This window comes from Caloenas nicobarica, chromosome 1 (assembly GCF_036013445.1).
Source record: "Caloenas nicobarica isolate bCalNic1 chromosome 1, bCalNic1.hap1, whole genome shotgun sequence".
In the NCBI taxonomy this organism is placed as follows: Eukaryota; Metazoa; Chordata; class Aves; order Columbiformes; family Columbidae; genus Caloenas; species Caloenas nicobarica.
The window spans coordinates 16,575,404-16,596,748 of NC_088245.1; the positions used below are offsets into that span (position 1 = coordinate 16,575,404).

A 21,345-nucleotide genomic window follows, 5' to 3' on the forward strand; every position below is an offset into this window, starting at 1 on the left:
AAACTATTCAAACTATTTGGAACATTTTGGATGTAGTTGACATTACCTTGATCCAGAAAGGTAGGGTGGATGAATAAACTCTATGACCTTTCCAGCCCTTTTCCATACCAGTTATCTGTAATTCTGTGAAGCTGCATGTTGAGTGCCAGGACCTGAATTCAGCACAGTCGAATGATCCCATTCAGATGTCAGAATGTGTTTACAGGGGTGTGATGATGTCCACATGAACAATAAAAAAGCCTTACAGGTTTGGAAGGGTAAGCTTAGACTAATTCAAGTTTGAAGGGACCTTAGGAGGTCATCTGATCCAACCTCCTGCTCAGTGTAGGGTCAAAACTAAATTCAGGCAGGGTTGCTTAAGGCCATATCAAGTTAGGTCTTGGAAAAAACCTTTGAGGATGGACATTCCTCAGTCTCTCTGAGCAACCAATACTTGACTGTACTAAAGGGCAAAATTTTTTTCTTATGCCACATTGGGAAGTTTCTGGCTTTAGTTTACCTTTTGTCTTCTCGATGTGAACCTCAGTGAGGAGCTTGGCTCTGTTTTCTTGGTAATCTTTTGTTTTGACAGATGGCAGGCGAGGCCTAAAAGCCAGGAAGATATTGAAGAGCTATGTGGCTGCAATCTGTTGGAAAGGGTGAGATATGGGGGACAGCTGTAGCACAGGGGTGCAGTCACTTTTGTGGATGAATTCTGAATACAATAGAGCAGATTCTTGGAGGACTGGCAGTCATCCAGTGGCGCCGGTGATATGGCTGCAATGAGGAGGTAATATGTTGTAAGCATACACAGCATGAAGTACGGAAGACTTTTGTTTGCGTGGTTTCTATATTATTTCTGTTTTAAAGTCTCTCCCTTCCCCTTGTCCAACCCTCCCTGGCCTGTTTTGAAGACTATTTCATGGCAGATGTGATGTTGTTGCTGTGAAAGCATTTGGAGTGTGATTCAGTGATGGGTAACAATTCACTTTCCTCTTCTCCCAGTGGGAATATGTGGTGGTCGCCTTCTGCCTGCAGTTCCTCTGCCACAGTTCAAGCTCACGTATTCTTTTCACCAAGCTGACTCAAGTCACATCGAGAAGACAAAAGTTGCTCAAGAATAATTAACCTCCATCACTGTTAATGTTTCTTTACTTTTCAGATGTTCATGCTCTCCTCAGTCATCTCATAGAATAATTGTGTCCGTTTCCCCTTCCCCCCATGAAAGTTGGTGTTTCATTCTTTCAGTTCTTCAGGCTTGTTCAAACAATACCTTCTGTAAGTCAGAAAGAAATGCATACAATAGTTGATGGTTTATCACATGAAGCATGTGATAATCTTGTGAGTACAACCCAGAGCATCAGTTACTTATCTTGGAACAGTTTCTTATGACTCTTTGGAAATAAATTATAATTTGTGCATTATCAGTTTTTGTCACATCTATGAAAAATGGATTTTAAAATTTGATTTATTTGGATTTGTGTGTTCATATAATGTGTGTGGAGCACAGGGCAAAGTTAACATTCAGCTTGGTTTGTATTATTGGATGTCTGCCTGGTATCTGTGTAAGTGTTGTCTGGTTGAAGTTCAATCTGTTTAAAACAGCAGAATGTATTGGTAGACTGACTAAAGTGTTCCGAAGCTCATGATATCTGCATCTCCTGAGGATATATGCTTTTGATTCTCATATCGCAGCTAAGAAATGCTACCAACTTCCAAGTTTTATCAGATATGTCAGGGAAGTTTGACTAATTGTAGTCTATTGGCATGACTAACTGCCTTTTTATATGTATATTCTATAATTCATACTTGCATTTTTAAATTTAATATTAAACTTCTTTTGGCCAAGGCTATATGTCTAACCGAGGGATGTCCAGTGGGGCGGATTGCTTGTAATGTACTGCACTGTTCTAGTGAAACTCGTTCTCCTGTTTTGCTGCCTCCTTGGTACAGAGGGGGCTGGTCGCTCCAGCACACAGTGCATGTCAGAGGTCCTCTCCTTTGCTCAGAAGTTACATGAATTGGCACTGTGTTATTTTTCCATTCTGAAAAAAACACAAACGGTAGGATCCTGACTGTTAACCCACTTTCTGTTCAAAATAGCAACAGGACTACAATTTGAATTTAGTGTATTAATGCATTACATTTTGGTGATAGTAATTGTATTTCAAATATTAATTTTGTAAACATGTTTTTCTTGGGTCATTCTTGCTGTTTTCTGCAGAGTGTAGGGTTTGGGGTTTGGTTCTTCCTTGCCAGCTAATAATGCATTTACAGTTTAGTTGCCTCTCATTTCTGCAAGATCTGCCTTCAGCTTCTGAATGTCAGATCCTTTAGAATGGTTCTGGGGGTATCATTCAAATATTAAAAACCAGTCCGTTTAAAGCATGGTTTTAAGTTATGTTGTAACCCGAGGTTTCAGGTATTAATACATTTAACGCATTGTAAGACCTTTTCTCTCTGAGTTACTTTACTTTTAAAGTGCAATATAAAAAGTAGATTGAGGCTTATTTTCCTCATCTGTTTGTCTTTTGAGGCTGAAAGCTCCATCTCTGTAGATGTTAAAATTAGATGAGGGAAACATCGGAAGGAAAACAGCTAGGCTAAGACAAAGACATGGATATATTAACATGTGAGCACTAGTGCTGGTTGATGTAAAGTGATACTGGATGGATAACTTATCAGGTACTGCTGGGAGAAATAGCTGAAAGATTTTGGTGTTTAAGGGGTCTCCCTCTGCTGCAGCCATTACCAGTACTGGGAATTCTTTAGCTATAGTGCTGCCTGTCAGGATGGGTGGTGCCATATACCCTATACACCGTATACATGGTGCTATGTACACCAGTGTCCCCACTTCTGTGTGCCAATGTGAGCAAATGCCCAGTTAGGGGACACTACACTGGCCATCTTGCTTCCAAAGTTGGAAATACTTAAATAATCTGTGTGACTTGTTTTAGTGTTTTTTTTTTTTTTCTTCGGTGCAGGGCTAAGCTACAAAGTCATGGACATCTGCTGCTATTTCTAGGGTCAGCTCTGGTGTTGGAGTATCAATGACCCCATCTTCTGAGTATTCGTTCAGTATTTAATGTGCTGGGGAGACTTACTGCTTATTGATTGAGGTACAGTTGGAGCACAAAGGTAGGGGTATATTCAATGAATTTGGAAAGAGCTGAAAAATTTTGTTCCTGAAGGAAATGGACTTTTGAAGCTCTCCCTTTCTTCCCCCACAGCTAGGCAGGAATGACAAGAGTGTGTAGAACTGGGGACTTTTCCAGTTTTATTACGAATTCTGAAAGGTTCAAGGACAGCCAGAGCTTTTTTCCTTTCTTCCAATCCACAAATCTTTCTGGATATCCTTATTATGTACATACTGGACTTGTTCAGTCCAGTGTGCTTGTGACTGATGTGAAAATCACAGATCTACAAGAATGCACAAGGACCTTTCTTATGTGGGATGTAGGTATTTTTTTAAAATGAAAACTGATCTTTTTTCTTTTTTTGGTCAAGTTTTTCTCACTTGAGTCCTGGTCTAGTTTGTTTACTTTAAATTGTTAGCTAAGGTAGGTGACAAAGCACTTAGAGTATCAGATTTTACTGTTTTTAAGGAATCTCATGGTTCCAGCTAGAATTGCAAGAGATACTGAAGTTGGTGGTTCCTGTGGTGACAGCAGGTTTTAGGTGGAGTGTCACTGCTGTACTGTTTTCCAGCTGCTGAGTCTTTGTGTTGCTCTATTTTTGCTGCCTTTGCAAGACCCCTCTGCCAACACTGCTGCTGTAGATTAGAGGTCAACAACCTAAATGTGCTGCTTTATCTTGGCTGACTGGGAACACAGGGCTGAAGCCTTGTTACTTGGAAACTGAAAACTCTGATACCTCCAGATTAGCATGATGGTGGATAGTACAGAAAAGACACAAGAGCTTGTGTACATTTTTGATCCATTCTGGCGCTGATAAGATTATCTGACATATTGTGTAATACCAGTCAACTGGATTTAACTGAGAATCCAATTATGTATTTAGTTAAAAACATGATTGTATGTGAAGTGCAACAAGTCCTGACCTCAAACTTCAAGAAGTGGCAAAATCCTCTCCTTCCATTAGTTCCAGGTAATCAAGCTCCCTGTCCTGAATCTGTCGCTCACTTATTGCTTCAATTTGCCTTGTTCCCATTCATCAGCCACTATTTCTTGATTCAGTGGTCTTAGAAATGGTTAACTCTGGTAATATAGTTGGGAAATAAGCTATTTGTAGTTTCCTACAGGCCCTGCTAATTATTCATGTGATAAAGCTTACATAAGGGCTGCATTGCAGTTACACTTCATTTGATGACAGAACTCTGTACTTCTGTGTAAACAAAAGTCAAGTGATAAGGCATGGGCAAGCAAAGTCTAGTGGTAACTAAGGAGAAAACAAACTTTTCTGGGAGGATATTAAGGTGGTACTATCTGCTTGATTGTCATGTTTCTTTTTAAAAAAAGAGAAAAAACTTGTCCATATCATATTTAAAAAGAAAAAAAAAGAACTGAAAGAGCCTTCATTGCTATCATTGTTCATTGCTTTAGCATTTCTTCAGATTCAGTGGTGAAAGCAGTTTAATCATACAATTAAAATTTTATGTAGCATAAGTTAGCTAAATATTAAAATTTAAAACAGTGCAGTGATTTTTCTCTTTAGTTTTGACACTGAAATTGTAAAAGCAGGCTGTTGTAGGAGAATTCTAAGTACTTATTTTGGAGAAATCTGGAAATTCTAGAAAAAAGTATAGATCTACTAGAACACCGTTTTAAGACCTTGTTTAATACTTCCTGGCAATTTCTGTAGAACACTAGTTACCTTAAGATGTCTTGTCCAAATATTCAACTTTACTTTTAAAATATCTGTTACCTTAGCATCTGCTGGAATAAAGAGCCTTCTACCTCTTATCCCCATCCCCCAAATGTTATTTGTAGTGCTAAAGGAAATTATTTTAAGTGGAAACAAGGTTGGCCAAAACACTAGAGCTTTGTTATTGCGGTATGAATTTTTTTTTTTTTTTCCTTTTTGTTTGTTTGGTTTTTTGTGTCTTTTGTTTTGAGGTTGACTGTGAAAGCAGGGGCAGTATGTGGCTGAACCCAAGTGCAGCCATGGACTGGAAGTCGTGTGTGTGTCTCAGTATGGGAGGCAGCTGCATGATTCACAGCAGTAGGTGAAGCAAAGTTTGTAGCTTGTGTTATCATGCAGTCTTCTGATTTCTTGGTGCTGGTGAGGAAACAGTCTAAACAGCTTTAATCATAGAATCATTTTGGTTGGAAAAGACCTTTAAGATCACCAAGTCCAATTGCTCACCTAACGCTGTCAAGTCCACCACTAAACCATGTCCCTAAGCAACCACGTCTTAAACACCTCCAGGGATGGTGACTCAACCACTTCCCTGGGCAGCCTGTTCCAATACCTGACAGCCCTTCCCATGGAGAATTTTTTCCTAATATTCAATCTAAATCTCCCCTGGTACAACTTGAGGCCATTTTCCTCTCATCCTTCTGGTTGTTACTTGGGAAAAGAGACCAACACCTCCTAGTTGTAGACAGCAATAAGGTCTCCCCCTCAGCCTCTTGTTCTCCAGGCTGAATGGCCCCAGTTCCCTCAGCCGCTCCTCATCAGACTGGTGCTCCAGACCCCTCACCAGCTTTGCTGCCCTTCTCTGAACTCACTCCGGTTGTGGATTAACATGTAGATAATATTTGTCTGTAGCTTTTAATAAATGTATGACCCCTTATGAAAGCTTTAAATAAGCCTCAGTGTAAGACCCTCCCTAGCCTTTGGGCACTACCAGTGTGCCATTACTGCATTATTTTGTGTGAACTCATACTTTTCCCGGCAAAGTTTTTGTTAGCTTAGGTATTGATCCTGGAAACCTTGTGTGCACCTCCCTTTGTGCACAGTCCTCTTAGGTGTTAGGTCTCATTTCAGCCAGCGGAACTCTTGTCTTGTCTGATGTTAAGTTCTCAGAGGGATGAGATATCTGGTCACAAGTTTTGTGGCAGGGACCAGTTGGTTTTATCATAGTCCTGATATGTAAACAGTTACTGTAAGCTTAAATTTCTAAGTCAATTTGAAACTGTTTATTTTATATGACAGTAATTGTTTCGAAAGCATCTGTGCTACCTGTGGTGCATGAGAGACTATGAACTCTAATGCAGACAAACCACAAGTGATTTGCATTGATGATTTCTGAGAGCAGCTGGGAAGAGCCTGACTTAGAAGTATTATGTGCCAAGAAGAGCTGATTTAATTCAGTCGAGACAAAGAAATGGGGTTCGACCCTGAAGAAGCTTGTCAGGACAGACTTTTTTTTCTGTTCCCAAGGAGCTGCAGCCAAGGGTTGAGCAGACTGAAGTGATCCCTGGATCAGGTGTTGCTGCTCCGTGTGCGCTGGAGCTGAGGGAGCCTGGCAAAGTGGGGCCAGCCTGGCAGCTGCACCCAGCAGGGAGGATTGTTCCAGAAACAGAGGCAGAGCCTCTCCTGCCTGTCATGTACAATTGAGAGGACTGCTTTTCATTCGTATGAGCTACCTTGCTGTGTGATTTATCATTTTTTAAAGTGACTTGGCATTAACAGTTTTGGAGATCTGGTTGGATTTGTAATCTAATCAGGGAATCTGAGCCCTAATGAAAAATTAAGGCTACAGTTAAAAGCTGAAGCAGAAAGTATTTAGCCTCACTGTTATGCCATTTTAGATATTAGTTGTTTAAAGCAGATACAAGTAGCAAGGAAGTAGCTAGTTCTGTCTAGATTTTATTCACAGTGTGCATGTCATGAGTTAACTACGTAGTTGACTTGTCAACGTGTGGGTTTACATTGTGGTGCATTACCAGGGTGCACTTATTTAATGGATGTGCTCTGTCCTGGAGTTAAAATTTTGCTGAAATGTACTAGTATTGTTTTTAGTAGTGGTAATTCCAAACTGTAGGCTTGCTAGTTCAATGAGGTATGCATGCTGATAGCAATTAAACACGGAGAATGACTCTGTTTCCACAATGATTTCCACACTGAATTTGTTCAACCTAGCCAACAAGGATTTTCTACCTGTCTGGAGTGGAAGCTCAAGTGTTAGAAAAATCAAGCAGCCTTTTCTATTTTACATGTTATTAAAAGTCAAGAACATGAAATTAACCTATACTTTCCTGAGGAGGCAGCAGAGCATGCCCTTTCACTTTGTTAGGTTAAAATCTCCAGTGATATGTTGGATATTATAGTTATTTGGGTAGTTTTAACTCTTAATGGAGAATTAGTAGAAGTAATACTGAAACATCACATCTTTAACTTTAGTCAGATGATAAGCATCAGTCATTAAATTTTTAAATGTTTTCTTTGACATAAGGCATTCTCTAATATGTTTCTCCGTCACTGAATAGAAGATGTTCTCTACTGGAAGTGAGGAAATTTAATACCGTAGGCAACGTGGAAGAAGACATAGTGGCTGCAGCTTTTTGCATAATGTAGATATCTTTGCCCAAATCAAACAAATAAATTGAAATATTCCAATTATTCATGTTTAGAAAAAGTTTCTGGTTTATCAGCCAGAAAGTTGTTTTCCATGCAGTATCCACATTTAGACACAGGTCTTCATTTTAATAAAATTCCTGATTTTCTTCCAGAACTGTTTTAATAAAAAAGCTTATGATCGTGCTGGTTTCTTGCCTTTCTTCAGGGTAACGCATTCTGAGTGTGCACTACAGGTGTTTTCTTCTGTGAGAAGTGAAGGTGTGTAAGTGAAGAGAATTGGATTTATCTGTGAGAAGCTACTACCTTGCAATTATGTAGTTCCATGGATAGATGTGACTGGAAAAAAGGCTGGAGATGTGAAACGGTGGCAGCTCAGCCATTGGTGCAGATGTTGCTGCTGTGGAGAGCTCTCTTCCTGCTGGCCTTGGAATGTGAATTTGTGAGTGGAAACTGGCTTTCCTGTGAAGTTCCATATTCCAGTGGATTTCTTGCATAGTTGATGTTGAGCGAGGCCCTTTATAGCAATACCAACTGCAAACTTGTTTCCCTAGTCAGCCGTGACCAGTCCCTTTATTTTGACGACTTGTCATTTAAGCTCCAATTATTTCAGCTTTCCGCTGGTGTTTCCATATAAATGCTAAATATTCTCTCATTAACATTTAAAATTTTTTTCCTGTCCCTTTCTACCACATCTGAAAAAATCAACTTGCAGTTAGGAAAAAAAGCAGATTATAGCCTGTAGGTAATCCAAGTTTGCACCTGATCGAAACTTCATGGGCAACATAGTTAGACTTGGTACCAAGAGACTTGCAAGTATTTCAACTGTTGTGGGGGGAGGGAAAATGGAGGAAGGGGGTGGGGGTATGCTCGGGGACTGTCAGTTTATATTTGCCTGAAATACTGCTTGAAACAAAAGAGCACCCAGCATTGTACTGAGCAATCAATTCAGAGTGTGACTCAGTGTGGAAAAATGCTACCTACTGAATTTCTAGCATAGTTTCCTGAATTGCCTTGACTTAACTTGGAGGCCTTCTTTTAAAGCGTCATCTGAAGCCAGCAAAGGAGAGAGGTGGTCAAGTCTTCACAGGGCAGCTGAATACGGTGTCACTGCATAGGAACAGAAGGATGAAAAAATTAATCTTTAATTTTTGATGCTGTTGCTGCTAGTGTGGATGTTTTTGTAGCCTTGCAAATGGGATGAATAGACATGAAGGAAAGAATTAAAATTGCAGATTGGCATTTAGACATGTAAAAATGTGTAGCTGAACCAGAAGGACTGAAGAAGGTGTATAACATTGTTCATTTCTGTTCTGCAAGTTCTATAATAAAACAGTACTAAATAAAGCAAATGGGTTATTTTTCCTTACTGCACAGTTACAATTTACCAGCTCAGAGCTTTCAGTCACTGCTTGAACAGTCTACCTTCTGTTTTGAGACAGAGCAACTTCTGTTCATTAGAAACAGTCAACAATAAATACGAAGAACTTTTCTGCAGTTTGCTTTGGAACTTGGTGGATCGGGTGTTATGGATACAACGCTGCACTTTTTTTTTATTATTTTTTTTTCTTTTATAAGGAGTGGCAGGAAGGTCATATAGTGGTTTTTGTTCCAAGAATGTTGCACTGAAAACTGAGAGTGTGAAGGCACTATTCAGAACAGATTATTGAAACACCATTTTTAGCTGTCTTGTCCAATTGTGAAGTATCTGCTTGTTATTTTAGTAGTATTAGCTAAGCAGTCATCTCAGTAATGAATAATGACAACTTGTAATTTTCTTTTAACTGACCTGATCCTTCTTTTCTTTTGTTGTATTATTTAATGTAATTACTTGGGAAGTGGCTTGTAGCTTTAGCTATAATAAGTAAGTTGGTAACTTTGTTCTGAGTTAAATGAGGTTGGTGAAAAGTAATTCTTGGACCTGTGGCTCATAAGTGTAAAGCAACCAACTGCCCTAGACTTGAGAATATATTACTGGGAAGATAAATTCTCTGTATGGAGGGAAAATAAATGAAAACAATTTTCAGAGCTACAGTAGTCTTGGTGTGAATGTGTAGTGATTTCTGCGCTATAGCTCTAAGGGCTGGGAGAATAAATGTATGTGTGTGGGTAGGGCAGTATGGGGTGTTGGTGAAAAGGGAAACTGGGTAAGAAAGGCAATAATTAAGAGTGCTCCTTTGCTGAAGACATAGAAAATGCTTTTAACTTTGTTTAAATGTAATAGATTACCTCTTTTGAAAAATTAGGTTATTTTGAAGAAGTAGTGGACTTCTAGCATATGTGCATTTAACTGTGAAGAGGAAGAAATTGGATGAAGCCTAGTGTTGGCATGGCTGACAGGTTTGGGTTGTTTTTTGGTCATACGGATAATCTTGCATTACATTGTTTTTTTTGTTGTGGTTTGTTTTTTTGGTTTTTTTTATCTCATATTTAAAAAAAAAAAAGTTTTCCTATTGTGAATAAACATTGTTTTGTTTCGTTATTTCCAAATATACTTGTGGCACTTATTCTTGATTTCCCTAAAGGAGCTGGAAACTTGAAATGTGAGAAATCAAGAATATATATACTTATTCTTAAAATATTTTATTTTATTGCGTGGAACGATCTTGTTTTAAAGTTATTCCTTTGACTTCACAGGTAAAGGAAAAAAAAAGCAATGGTGGGGATGTGCAGAAATAGTGTCATTGCTTTGCAAGTAGGAGTGTTGAGTTTTCGGACCAGAAAGCCACTGTCAATTCTGTGTCTAATCGAAAATACTGTGTGGGCATTATTAGTTCATTCATCGGTGTACTGTGTTGCTGTGGGCAATGTTTTTGAAACCAGCTGTCTCACAAAACTGTTCTTAGTAAAGTTTGAGTGTGGTAATTATATAGTAGTTACAAGTGTGCTTTATAAAGAGTTGACACCATCAACGTTTGTGTTGTGAGTGGTGTACTTTTTATGGGCTTGGTGTGTTTGGATGTGTTAGGCTGAGTGGGTCCTGGCTCAGAAGATGTACCTGAATGATCCTTAAATTCCTGAACTCTATAAGTTTAGGTTTGCAGGCACTCGGACTGTGTGGTTTGTGTGGTGCTTGTGTGTAGTTCATGTTTGTTTGTTTGTTTATGTTATTCTGTAGCTTGGTAAAGCAGCAGTAGCCACAGTATTTTGGAGAGGGGGGTGTGTGGATAGCCTACGTTCACCGCATTGCTTTTGACAGTACTGTTTTATCTCAGTTGAATTCTTGCACTCAAAAATCTCTGAAAACAAAGTGTATCTAAAATATTGGCAGCATTTGCTACCATGACTCATTGCTAGGCTGCTGGGCTGTGCACTCTTCAAGTTTTCCTTAAGCTCCCTTTTGATTAAGTTATGTATAATGACATCTATTTAGCAGGTTTAATCTCTGTTAAGTGTTCAGCCATATAGCAGAAGGATACCACAGAAAGTGTATGCCTTTTCCTGATTCTGCCCTAATTACATAATTAATACCAGGCTCTGGTAAGCTTTACCAGCAGCATGACTCAGCCACTCCTCATAGTTGCGCGCTCCAGAGCAGGAATGATGAGTGCTGCAAACTTATGTGTTTAAGCTAAATTTTGGAGGAAGAAAACCCATAACTTGCAAAAGAAATATAGGGTGTGATGCTCTTTCTCTCATATATTCTTTCTTCATGAATCCTTTTCCAGAAAAAGATACAGTTGATTGCCTAATTGGCCTCTTTGTATCCATGAGTACAGTAGTTGTAGATGCTGGTCTGGGGACACACCAAAAGACCTTTCTTTCCTCTTCCTTTTTGAATTTGTGACATCTATGTTCTTTAAGCACTGTGACCATCACGTGTTATTTCCATACATTTTTCATAAGCTTTACTAGTCTTTGGTGCTGTCAGTGCTAGTGATTGATGTGAAACACCACCAATGAAATGAAGATGGTATTTAATTCTTTTGTGCATGAGCTTATCATTCATAAAAGCTAAAACATAGCTTTCAATAGAGACCTTAAAATTACAAGAAGCAAGTGCACTCATGAGAGAGACAGATTTAATGCACAGTTTAAGGCAGTTCTTCTGACCTTGATTTGGTTTTTGGATATTTGGCTTGGTATATAAATACATTCAGAGCACAGCCATCAAATTGCAGACCTCTAGCTGGTTGAACCCTCTGGGAAACTACAGCTTTGGTGACTTGGAGCAGTCATCCTAACCCAGAGCCACCCATGGCTCTGCTTCCTTGTGGTAAACTTTTGGGTTACATATTTCCCTTGTTCCTGAACTTCCTTTGGCTCTGAAGACACGTATTTGATTTCTGGCAGGCCTTTTGGAGATGTTAGGTTTTTCAGACCACCTAGGGAAGGGACTTGCCCTTCCTGACTGAACTAGGCATTTGGGATGTCTCTGCTGTTCTATAGACTGTGGGCTGATATCCAGAAGTGCAGTATAAGCAGACAAACAAACTGGAAGTATACATAGGGTTTTCTAAAAGACTAGGAGCTACCTCTCAAAATAAAAACTGAAATGAGCTAGCACCTTCTGGAGTTCCTTTTTGCTCCTTTTTTTAAGAGGTGAAAAAGGTTCCCATGGATTATATTTTCAGGGTTAATTCTTACAGGAGTAGTAGCCTGTGAGGGACTTGAATATTTCAGGATATGTCCACACGTTTGGTACAACATGGTGTCCAGACCTTGAGCTAATGCCGACCATGCTAATAGTACAGCTGAGCACTGTGTTCCACTGTGCTGTAACAGCAGAGATACTTCCTTGCGCTTCTTACTCTCTAAAATTACTTTTTTGTGCTCCTTAATGAGGGGAGGCAGCTTCTCCAGACTAATTAGCTACATGGAGATTAGATGTCTCTAGTCACTTTCCACACCACAGTATGTTTTAGCAGGATTACTGGGACTGAGGTCTCTATTCTGCAACTTTGTTGCATGATACAGATGCGCCTGCATTCCTGTATTGTATGAAATTAATTTTGGACTTTAGTTTTAGGAATGCATAGCTCCTTGTTTCGAATACTTCAACTCTTAATTTGTAAATTAAACTTCACTGCATTTGTTTAGATCTCATTTTCTCCAAGATATCGTTATTTCTCTTCCAGCTTTCTGAGAGTGGCGAGACACAGCACTAAATGTTCATGAACAAGGCAAGTAGCACAGTAGAACAATTTAAAAAAATCTGTTTGCCTTAGAAATGTCATTTCCAATATCAGTTTAGCTCTAATCAAATTGCACTTGGATTTGGAGGCGTGCCAGTTCTGTGCTTGGCAGGCACATGGAAGCTTATGGCAGTGCTGCTTTTCCATCGCAGCTGACCTTGTCTTGAACTAGAAATAATCAAGGCCTGTACAAGTCCTGCAACACAGTGCCCCCTTCTCTCTCTCTAAAGTCAAATTGTTCTCCAAAGCTCTGGGTTTCTTCACTTGCTGGAGAGTAAAATAGTCCAGGAGAAATTGCAAGGAGGAGGTTTGGATGAAAGCATGTGTTCATGTTATAAAGAAAGATGTTGGAGGTCTGTTAGCCCTTCTCTGGGAGGTGGGGGTAGGAAGGGACCGTGTGAGGCAGCAGGAGGTCTGTGTGAGGACAGGCTTGGGTCTTTCCCCTCCCTGTGTTTTGTTTTCTTGGCAAAAACACAGGACTCTGCCTGTCAGCGTGAAGATGCCATCTGCGTTGCACAGCCTGCTAGGCTGTTACAGAATTGCACAAGAATTAATCTGAAATCATACTGCGAAACTGTTTTCTGGCTAGCTGTGGCAGCTGCCCAGGGATGTGGTTATAGTACGGTATGTTGGGAACCAAGGGAAAACAGCAGCCTGCAGAACCGCCTCAGCCTGGCGCTGCGAATGTAATCCCCAACACAAACAGTTAATGGGTACATGAGCTCCTGAAAAGGGTAATTGTTTTATGAAATCAAATTAGTGTTCAAAAAAAAAAGTAGCTGAAGAGGTAGAGGTTGACCGTAGAGGAGGAGAACTGGACAAATCTAGTTACAACAGTGATACATTTCCTCAACTTAATTTAATTTCTGTTTTCCATTTGCTGTCTTCTCACTATGAGCAAACTGGAAATGACTGCAGCACTGAAAAAAAATATTCTGCATGTGTATTTTTGAACAGGTTTGGTTTTTTTTGCTTGCGGTAAAATAAGTTAGCTATTGAAATGTAATATCTTGGAGCCCATTTGGTAATTTGGTGGCTGATGTTGCTGGATATCTAGCTGAGGGCTTAATGGTTATGTTTAGTGGCTACACATGGACTGAAGGGATGCTAATACCTTTTTATCGGTATCTTAATAGGACTTTGGAGTAAAACCTGGACCACATGTATCCTGCTTTAGCTTCTGCCACATAGTCCTTAATAAATGTTTGTGTCCGAGAGCTACCCAGGAAGTTTTATTCTCTGGTGTTGCCAAACTTGCACTGAGATACCTACTTGACGTGTCTGAAAGTTTCCTGGTGTCTAAAGGCAAGCACTAGTACGTGTGCAAAACATCTGCCTCACTTCACTTGCTCAGGGAGCTGGTGTAAGTTTAGGCCAAGTGACACCTGGACTCTGCCTAGTTTCTGTGGGCTCTGGGCCCACACAACACCTGCTGGCAGTGCTGAGCTTGGCCTAGACCATGGCAGCCATGGCAACTTCAGAGCAACATTGATGGGATCGGTGCCCAAGTCTTGCATAAGGGCGATTGAGTTAGTCTCAGCAAGCTGGTCCTGCTTACCCTGCCTGGGCGACTGGTGTGTGCCCCTGCTGCTTGCCACTGAAGCAGGTTCATGGGGTGGGAGCTGACCTGTGATGGGGGGAAAGACTTGGCAACATGCTGGGTGGCCAGTTGCCACAGCTTGGCTGCTGGGCAGCATCTCGTGTAACTGCTATAACCTGAATATCTGTAATTGCATGTCCTTTTTACATCTTAATGCAAGTGACTGGTGCCGTTAACATGAAATTATGCCATTAACTGATACCACTGAATACTAGTGTGCATCTAAAAATCGAGTTAGTCTTTCTGCAGAAGTGACACTGTTGTAAAGGTATCCTGAATATGTCTTACACTTTCTTTGCTTTTGTTTATACAGATGGCTTTTATTCCATTATTTATTCAATCACTGAAGTATTTTATGAAGGCTTGGGTTTTCTCTGCCATAGTAGGCACTTGAAACAAATGGATTCCACTCTGAAGGCCATCAAGGGCTACTGATAATACAGTATATTTATGACTTGTTCAGAGACAACTGCCTAGCTGGCACTTTAACTGAAAAGCAGAAGACAAATATACTTTACCTGTAGTTTACCATAAAAGTGTAGGGGGTTATTTTGATGCTAACCTTAGGAAAGAGTGCTGTGTGGTATTATTTGTAGGCATTGGGTTTGAATTTGTTCTGTGTCATTCTGGAGTTAAAAAAAAAAAAAAAATTGAGATATTTCTTCAAAAGGATTTGGGCTGGAAGGTATAGTACTTTTACACTTTTAATGAACTATGGGTATGTGCATGTGTTTTTGAAGGAAAAAAACAGAATAAAAGCATACTGAAACAGTTATCAGACTTTTGATACTTGTTTCACTGGCCACCAAAAACCACTTTGGAAATGTTGAGAACGGCATTGCAGAACTACATCTGTACTAAACGTACTGAATGGTAACTCGCCAAATATGAGCATTTTGTTACCTGTCAGTGTTATTTACCACCACAGACTGTGTTGCCCCAGGCAGCGGAGGTGCAGGGGCCATTGTGCTGAGATGTGCTGGCAACAGAACAAACTCTTAATGGGCGATGGTTGCTGGCAGGAGCTGCCAGGTTTGTTCCTGTGTCCTTATTGCTGTGTTAACAAGAGGTAGACCTGACATTTGTCATATGCCAGCTTTTTTCATATCCCTAAACCTCATCGAGAGGTAAAGAATTAACATACTGATCAGCTAGTTCAGATGAATGCATTCAGGTGCTATAGTTGTGGTCTCATTTGGAGGTGCTGATAGTGACAGAAGCAAGCAAGCTTCCAATGTGTGCTAGCAAAAATACTGAAAAGTTTATGCAAACAGAATTTAAATCTGTTTAGCTTTCTTTATTCCCTACTTGTTGTGAAGGAGTGTGTTTGATGGGAGTGGATTCGCAGAATCATAGAATGTCTTGAGTTGGAAGGGACCCACAAGGATCATCAAGTCCAACTCCTGCCCCAGCATACGACAACCCCACAGTTCACACCGTGTGTCTGAGGGCCTTGTCCAGTCTCTTCTTGAACACTGTCAGGCTTGGGGCCGGGACACCTCCCTGGGGAGCCTGTTCCCGTGTCCAGCACCCTCTGGGGGAAGAACCTTTTCCTAATGTCCAACCTAAACCTCCCCAGCACATCTTCCTGCCATTGCCTTGGGTTCTGTCATTGGTCACCATAGAGAAGAGTTTGGTGCCTGCCCCTCCTCCTCCCCTTGTGATGAAGCTGTAGCCACCATGAGGTCTCCCCTCAGTCTCCTCGAGGCTGAACAAGCCAAGTGACTTTAGCCACTGCTCATATGGCTTCTTCTCTAAACCCTTCACCAACCAAACCCTTCACCAACTTCATAGCCCTGTTCTGGACACTCTCCAGCAGCTTTATATCCTTTTTATCTTGTGGTGCCCAGAACTGCACCCAGTGCTCCAGGTGAGGCCGCACCGGTGCAGAGCAGAGCGGGACAATCCCCTCCCCGCCCGGCTGGCCATGCTGTGCTGGATGCACACAGGACACGGTTGCCCTCTTGGCTGCCAGGGACACTGTTGGCTCATGTTCAACTTGCTGTCGACCAGAACCCCCAGATCCCTCTCCACAGAGCTGCTTTCCAGCATCTCATTTCCCAGTCTGTATGTACAGCTGGGGTTGCCGTGGCCCAAGTGCAAAATCCGGCACTTGCCTTATTGAACTGCATACAGCAGTTGGTGATTGTCCGGCTTGGTGAGTGTAAATGTAATGGAATAGAATGGAGAGGGAATTGCGATACCGATTTAAGGGCAGGAAGCCGTGTGTGGGGGTTTTTTTTTGTTTTTTTTCTGGTTTTAGAGAGCTTTTGTTTGGTTTTTTTTCCCCTCAGTGTATGTTGCCTGCTGTACTTCATTAAGTGTTAAGTGCTCTTGGACTTAATATTTCACATACCCACATGTGAAACTTAGTTGTGTGAAATTTAATAGGCTTTGTGTAGTGAGAGAGGAGTAATGGAGAGTTTTGGGTTTACAGGTTAACTTGTTTCAAGAACTGCACGTGGTTTGAGTGATGTTTGAACTCGGGCTTTTCTGAGCAAGGTGAAAAAAGTGCTTTCGTCACAGCAGAGTTTTTAATGAAAAACAACTTTTTCTTCTTTCCAACACACAACTTCTGGCTAATTATTGCTATCTGAAAGATTAATCTGTGATTTTTTTAATTTATTTTTTTCTTCTTTTCTTTCTGTAAAACAAGAACAGAATAACTCAATGCTTTGCCCTTTATAGGTCACTCTTAGAAGTTCTTGTTTGCTTATTGCAGTTCTAAACAGGTGCTGAGAAGGTAAATGTGATAATTACCCTGTGTTAGAGTAGTATTTGCAATGCTTCACAAGGAGAAGCAAAATTTAAAAAATCGCTGGTCTCATTTGGTTTAGTATACGAAATGGGATTAAGGGACGGTTTGATCATAGATGCGTGGAGATTTCTGGGGAAAAATTACGTAATGGGGAGGTTTTTAAATGAACAGACACAGAGAGAAAACTTTTCACTAGCTAAAAGGAAATGTGTGTGTATGTATATTTGTATCCTTATGTATCTATCTATCTAAATAAATAACATATATTTAAATCCCAGGGACAATTTTCCACCCCTAGAAATAAACTAAGATAGGATGCTTTTCAAAGGAATACTATAATATTATCTAGTTTAAACAGGAATCAGTTCTAGGAAGTATGTCTTGCAGAACACAAGGTATTGACCTGATGATTGCTGTAGTCCCTGCACTATATTTTCTGGGTCTGTTCTAGCTGGCAATATTTTTAGCAGAGACATTGTGCACGTATTGTACTGAGAGATTAGTTCCAGTACAATACAGTGCATTATTGTGCCACCACTGGCTATTTTAGCCTTTCGTAATTAGACAACTTGTCCTAGTGTGCTGAGACAGAATAGATTTAGGGGATTAAGTTCCATGTGTGTGGCCTGGAGGCTCTGCAAAGTACATGTAAACAAGGGTTGGGTGTGTTCACTTTGGAGAGGAGGAAAGGGAAGGATGCAAGGCCTGATGCTGTTTGGGAAGTTGCCACATCTGAGGAGATGTGATTGGAAACAGGCAGAACACACATCATTGTATACAATTAATAGAGTAGCCTGAAAACCAGGCGAGTTAGAGCCATGTAGAATACAAAATGGGTGAAGTCAAATTGGTCCTGGAAAAAAAAACCAACCCAGTGGCAGACTGCCAGGTGGGTAACTGGGCAAGGAGAGATGACCAAAATGAACTCTTTCTCATTCTAAGGCATGGGCGACGCCTGCTTTGCTGGCAGAAGTGGCCACATTAAGGCATGAGGGAAAGGTTTTACTGTAAGCAGAAGAAAAAATCACTTTGTCATTTGATGTATGGGGTGGAGGAAGAAATGTTCCTATAGCTAGTGCTGGAACAGGAGCAGACTTGCACAAGGACTGCAACTTGCTGGACCTTACATTCGGTGTCGATGATAATATTTTTTGACAGCCATGAAGTTCAAGTAATCCACTCACACTGTTCAGAAGTGGCCAGAGATCGGGTTGAAGGCATTTATTACTTACTCATTAAGGTCATCACATTAGCTTGGTCCTAAACTTATCAAGAGAACTATATGGATTTCAGGGCATGAAAATCTGTCCCTTGAGCAGCCTCAGATTGGGTGATGAAGATCTCTTGTCTGCACATAATTTTTAGTTTTCAACCTTCATCGTATAAGTCGTTGCTGAAAGCCTTTCAGAACTGGGGGGAAGTTTGGTGGTTTGGGTTGCACAAAAGGTTACTTGATTTTGAAAACGTGTTTTCCATCTTGGTGGTGGTTTGTGGGTGTGTGTTTGGTGTGTGGGGTTTTTTTTTTTAATTTTAGATAAGATTTTTCTAGTCTTCCTTGTACTAGAAGACAATGTGAGCAGTACCTCTGGAGCTTTAGGAGCCCTCAGAGTTCATGCTCGTAAGAACAATTGATTGCCTTTGTGCTGTCTGCACTGGATTAGTGAAAGAATAAGAGTGCTTAGTCTTAAGAAGGAGGTTGGCCTCTGACTTCATGGCATTAAAATAAAGCTGTAAAATAAGGTACCAAGTTAGTATTTTCCAAATATTAAGTGTTACAGGCAGCATACTACAATATTTTATTTGCTTAGTTTTTCCAGTTGTGTAGAGCTCTTTTAGGATAGGCATATGACTACTGTCTCTTCGAAGACTTTTTCTCTCTACTTGGAAATAACAGCTGTTTTATTATAAAGTGTTTGTTAGTCTGGAACAAAATAAACTTATTACAAGCTTAGGTACGTGTTTGTCAGGTTTCGTGTTTAGTGGGCACAGGTACTAGGGGATCAAGTTGTTAGTGAGGAAGCTATGTAACTCCTGAATTATTTTCAGCATTCTTATTTCATTTAAGGGGAAAAAAAACCCCTTATGATAATTATTATGTTATAAGAGAAAAAAATCTGTGACCTATATTATACACTCCATGTTGTTAAATGCAAATACTCTTTGTAGAGTATTTGTGCCTATTTTACACATCATATAATCATTCCTTTTAATGATATTTTTCAAAAGTTTTCTGCAGAAAACCTTACAAATAAATTATGGTTATTCTGTTGTCACACAGTAGGATATAATGAAACCTTTACAATAAAAGTTCTGAAAAATATTCCTGACAGGAATGCACATCCCTGGGTGAAATATTTGTTGTCTACAATAAAGAAGATACGTTGTGCTCTGTGTGACTATTTCTTTTTTTTTACAGTATATTTTTAACTTGAACTGAAGTATATGTGTGCTGATATAACTTGAATTAATCCGCAGCAGTCCGCTCAGAGTTGTTGGAGATGAGCCCTCTCAAGCATTGGCACGGTCACAGTAGATCTGCAGGTGGCTTTGGGTCCTTATGTTCCCATTAGATTTTGGAACAAGTTTGGTGTCTGGAGAGGAGCGTTTTGGCTTATTTTCCTGTGAAAGGAGTATAATTTGTGCACACTGAAACTGCTCTCTGATCCAAACCAACATGTGAGAAGTGGAGATGTTGGGGGAGTTTGCTTTAGGACAGCACAGCTACTCCAAACCAAACACTAATGTAGACATCGCCTTTAAAACACGGAATATGAAATGACTATGTGCCTTTAAAGTGTTCTCCATATATACAGATCTTCGACTTTGACACTGTAACCTAAAGTAGCCATACCAAGGTAAATATAGGTGCTTGAAGTTTGATATAAATGGAGAATCTATATAAAATATTCCATGGCTATGTGTAGCTCTACTGCTGACTTTTATCACCTTTATATATGGCCTTACTTGTCCCCTGTCTTTTAAGCTTTAATTGATGCTACTTTGAGAACTTGGAAACACTTAAAAAAAAAAAAAAAAAAAAAAAGTAATTTTGTAAACAAATTATTAGTTAAAGTTTTTCTTCCTGATAGTTAACCATTAAACCAATTGAATCACAAACTTCCACAATCTTCTTTAGTCACTAAGCTAGTACAAGAATTCAATTTTTACAAGACTGCAAGAGTATTAAGAATGCAGAGTAATTAATAGAATGATAAATATAAGAAGTCTAAGATAGTTGTGTTCTACAAAGCAGTTTTCCAGAAACTGAACAAACTGAAATAAAAGCTGGAATTTGTCTCAGTGGGGAAATAATGAGGAGTAAGACACTCTTACCTTTAGGATTTGTTAGAAATTGGTGTGGTGTGTATTTTTTTTTCTCCACTCTTTTTCTCTGAAGATGTGTCACTTCACTGAAACCAAACATTTCACAGAAAATGTCACAGAGACAAAGCTCCTTTCCTCTCAAAGGAAAAGCAGCAATGTGAGACTTTCATTTAAGATGACACATAGGCTTTGGAGGTCCTTGCTCCCAAATTACTACTTAAACTATGCTGCATTTTTTCATATTTCTGTTGCAATTGAAAAATTACAATGAAAACAAAGAAATCTGATAAAATTGGAAAGCTTGATTTCAAAGTCTGAAACAGATCGTGCAAGTTAGTCATTAATAATGCATGGTGTACATACAGAAACACTTTTCTAGGGAGGTCGTTACCTTGAAGTTGGTAGGTGACCCTTCAGGGAAGAGAACATCATCTGCATGAGCAGCTGTGTGAGTGGGGTTCTGATGCCATCAGTACTGTGGCTCAGACTGCTGCGTCCTGGCTTGATGCAAAATTCTCATTTTTCAGTCAGTAAGGAATTCTTTTCACGTCTCTTATTTGCATTGTTTGTATGCTCCTGTTTCTGATGATGAGAATTTCTCATAGTTTTTTTTTTTTTTGTCTCTTCTGAAACAGAATTAGACCACAGCTAGCCAAAGAGAAGATTGAAGGATGCCATATTTGTACATCTGTCACACCTGGTGAACCTCAAGTGTTCTTGGGAAAAGATAAGGCCTTCACTTTCGATTATGTCTTTAACATTGACTCGCAGCAAGAAGAGATCTATGTACAGTGTATAGAAAAACTGATTGAAGGTTGCTTTGAAGGCTATAATGCCACAGTCTTTGCTTATGGCCAAGTAAGCTTTACAATTTTATTTTGAAGCATTTCTTTCAGAATAAACAATTTATTGTAACTAGTCTTTCTCTTAAATTTCAGAGTGCATGAACCTGGTTTTTAGTGTCTTTTTGACATATCCTGTAGGAGACTGTTTGGGAGTTTGTATAGATTCTGTGCAGAATGGCTGTTGAAATACAGGATGTATATAGGCAGTATATGCTGAAAATA

The 21,345-nt window shown here is 39.8% G+C and overlaps 1 protein-coding gene across 8 annotated transcripts in view; it reads left to right on the forward strand.

The window, feature by feature from the left end:
• The window catches only part of KIF21A (kinesin family member 21A), a 94,399-nt gene that overhangs the window by 11,843 nt on the left and 61,211 nt on the right, over positions 1-21,345 (forward strand). For all 8 annotated transcript variants that reach the window (XM_065658278.1, XM_065658227.1, XM_065658262.1 and 5 more), the window contains exon 2: positions 20,914-21,136. In XM_065658278.1, coding sequence (XP_065514350.1) covers positions 20,914-21,136 — 223 coding nt within the window. The remainder of the gene's footprint in view (positions 1-20,913; positions 21,137-21,345) is intronic.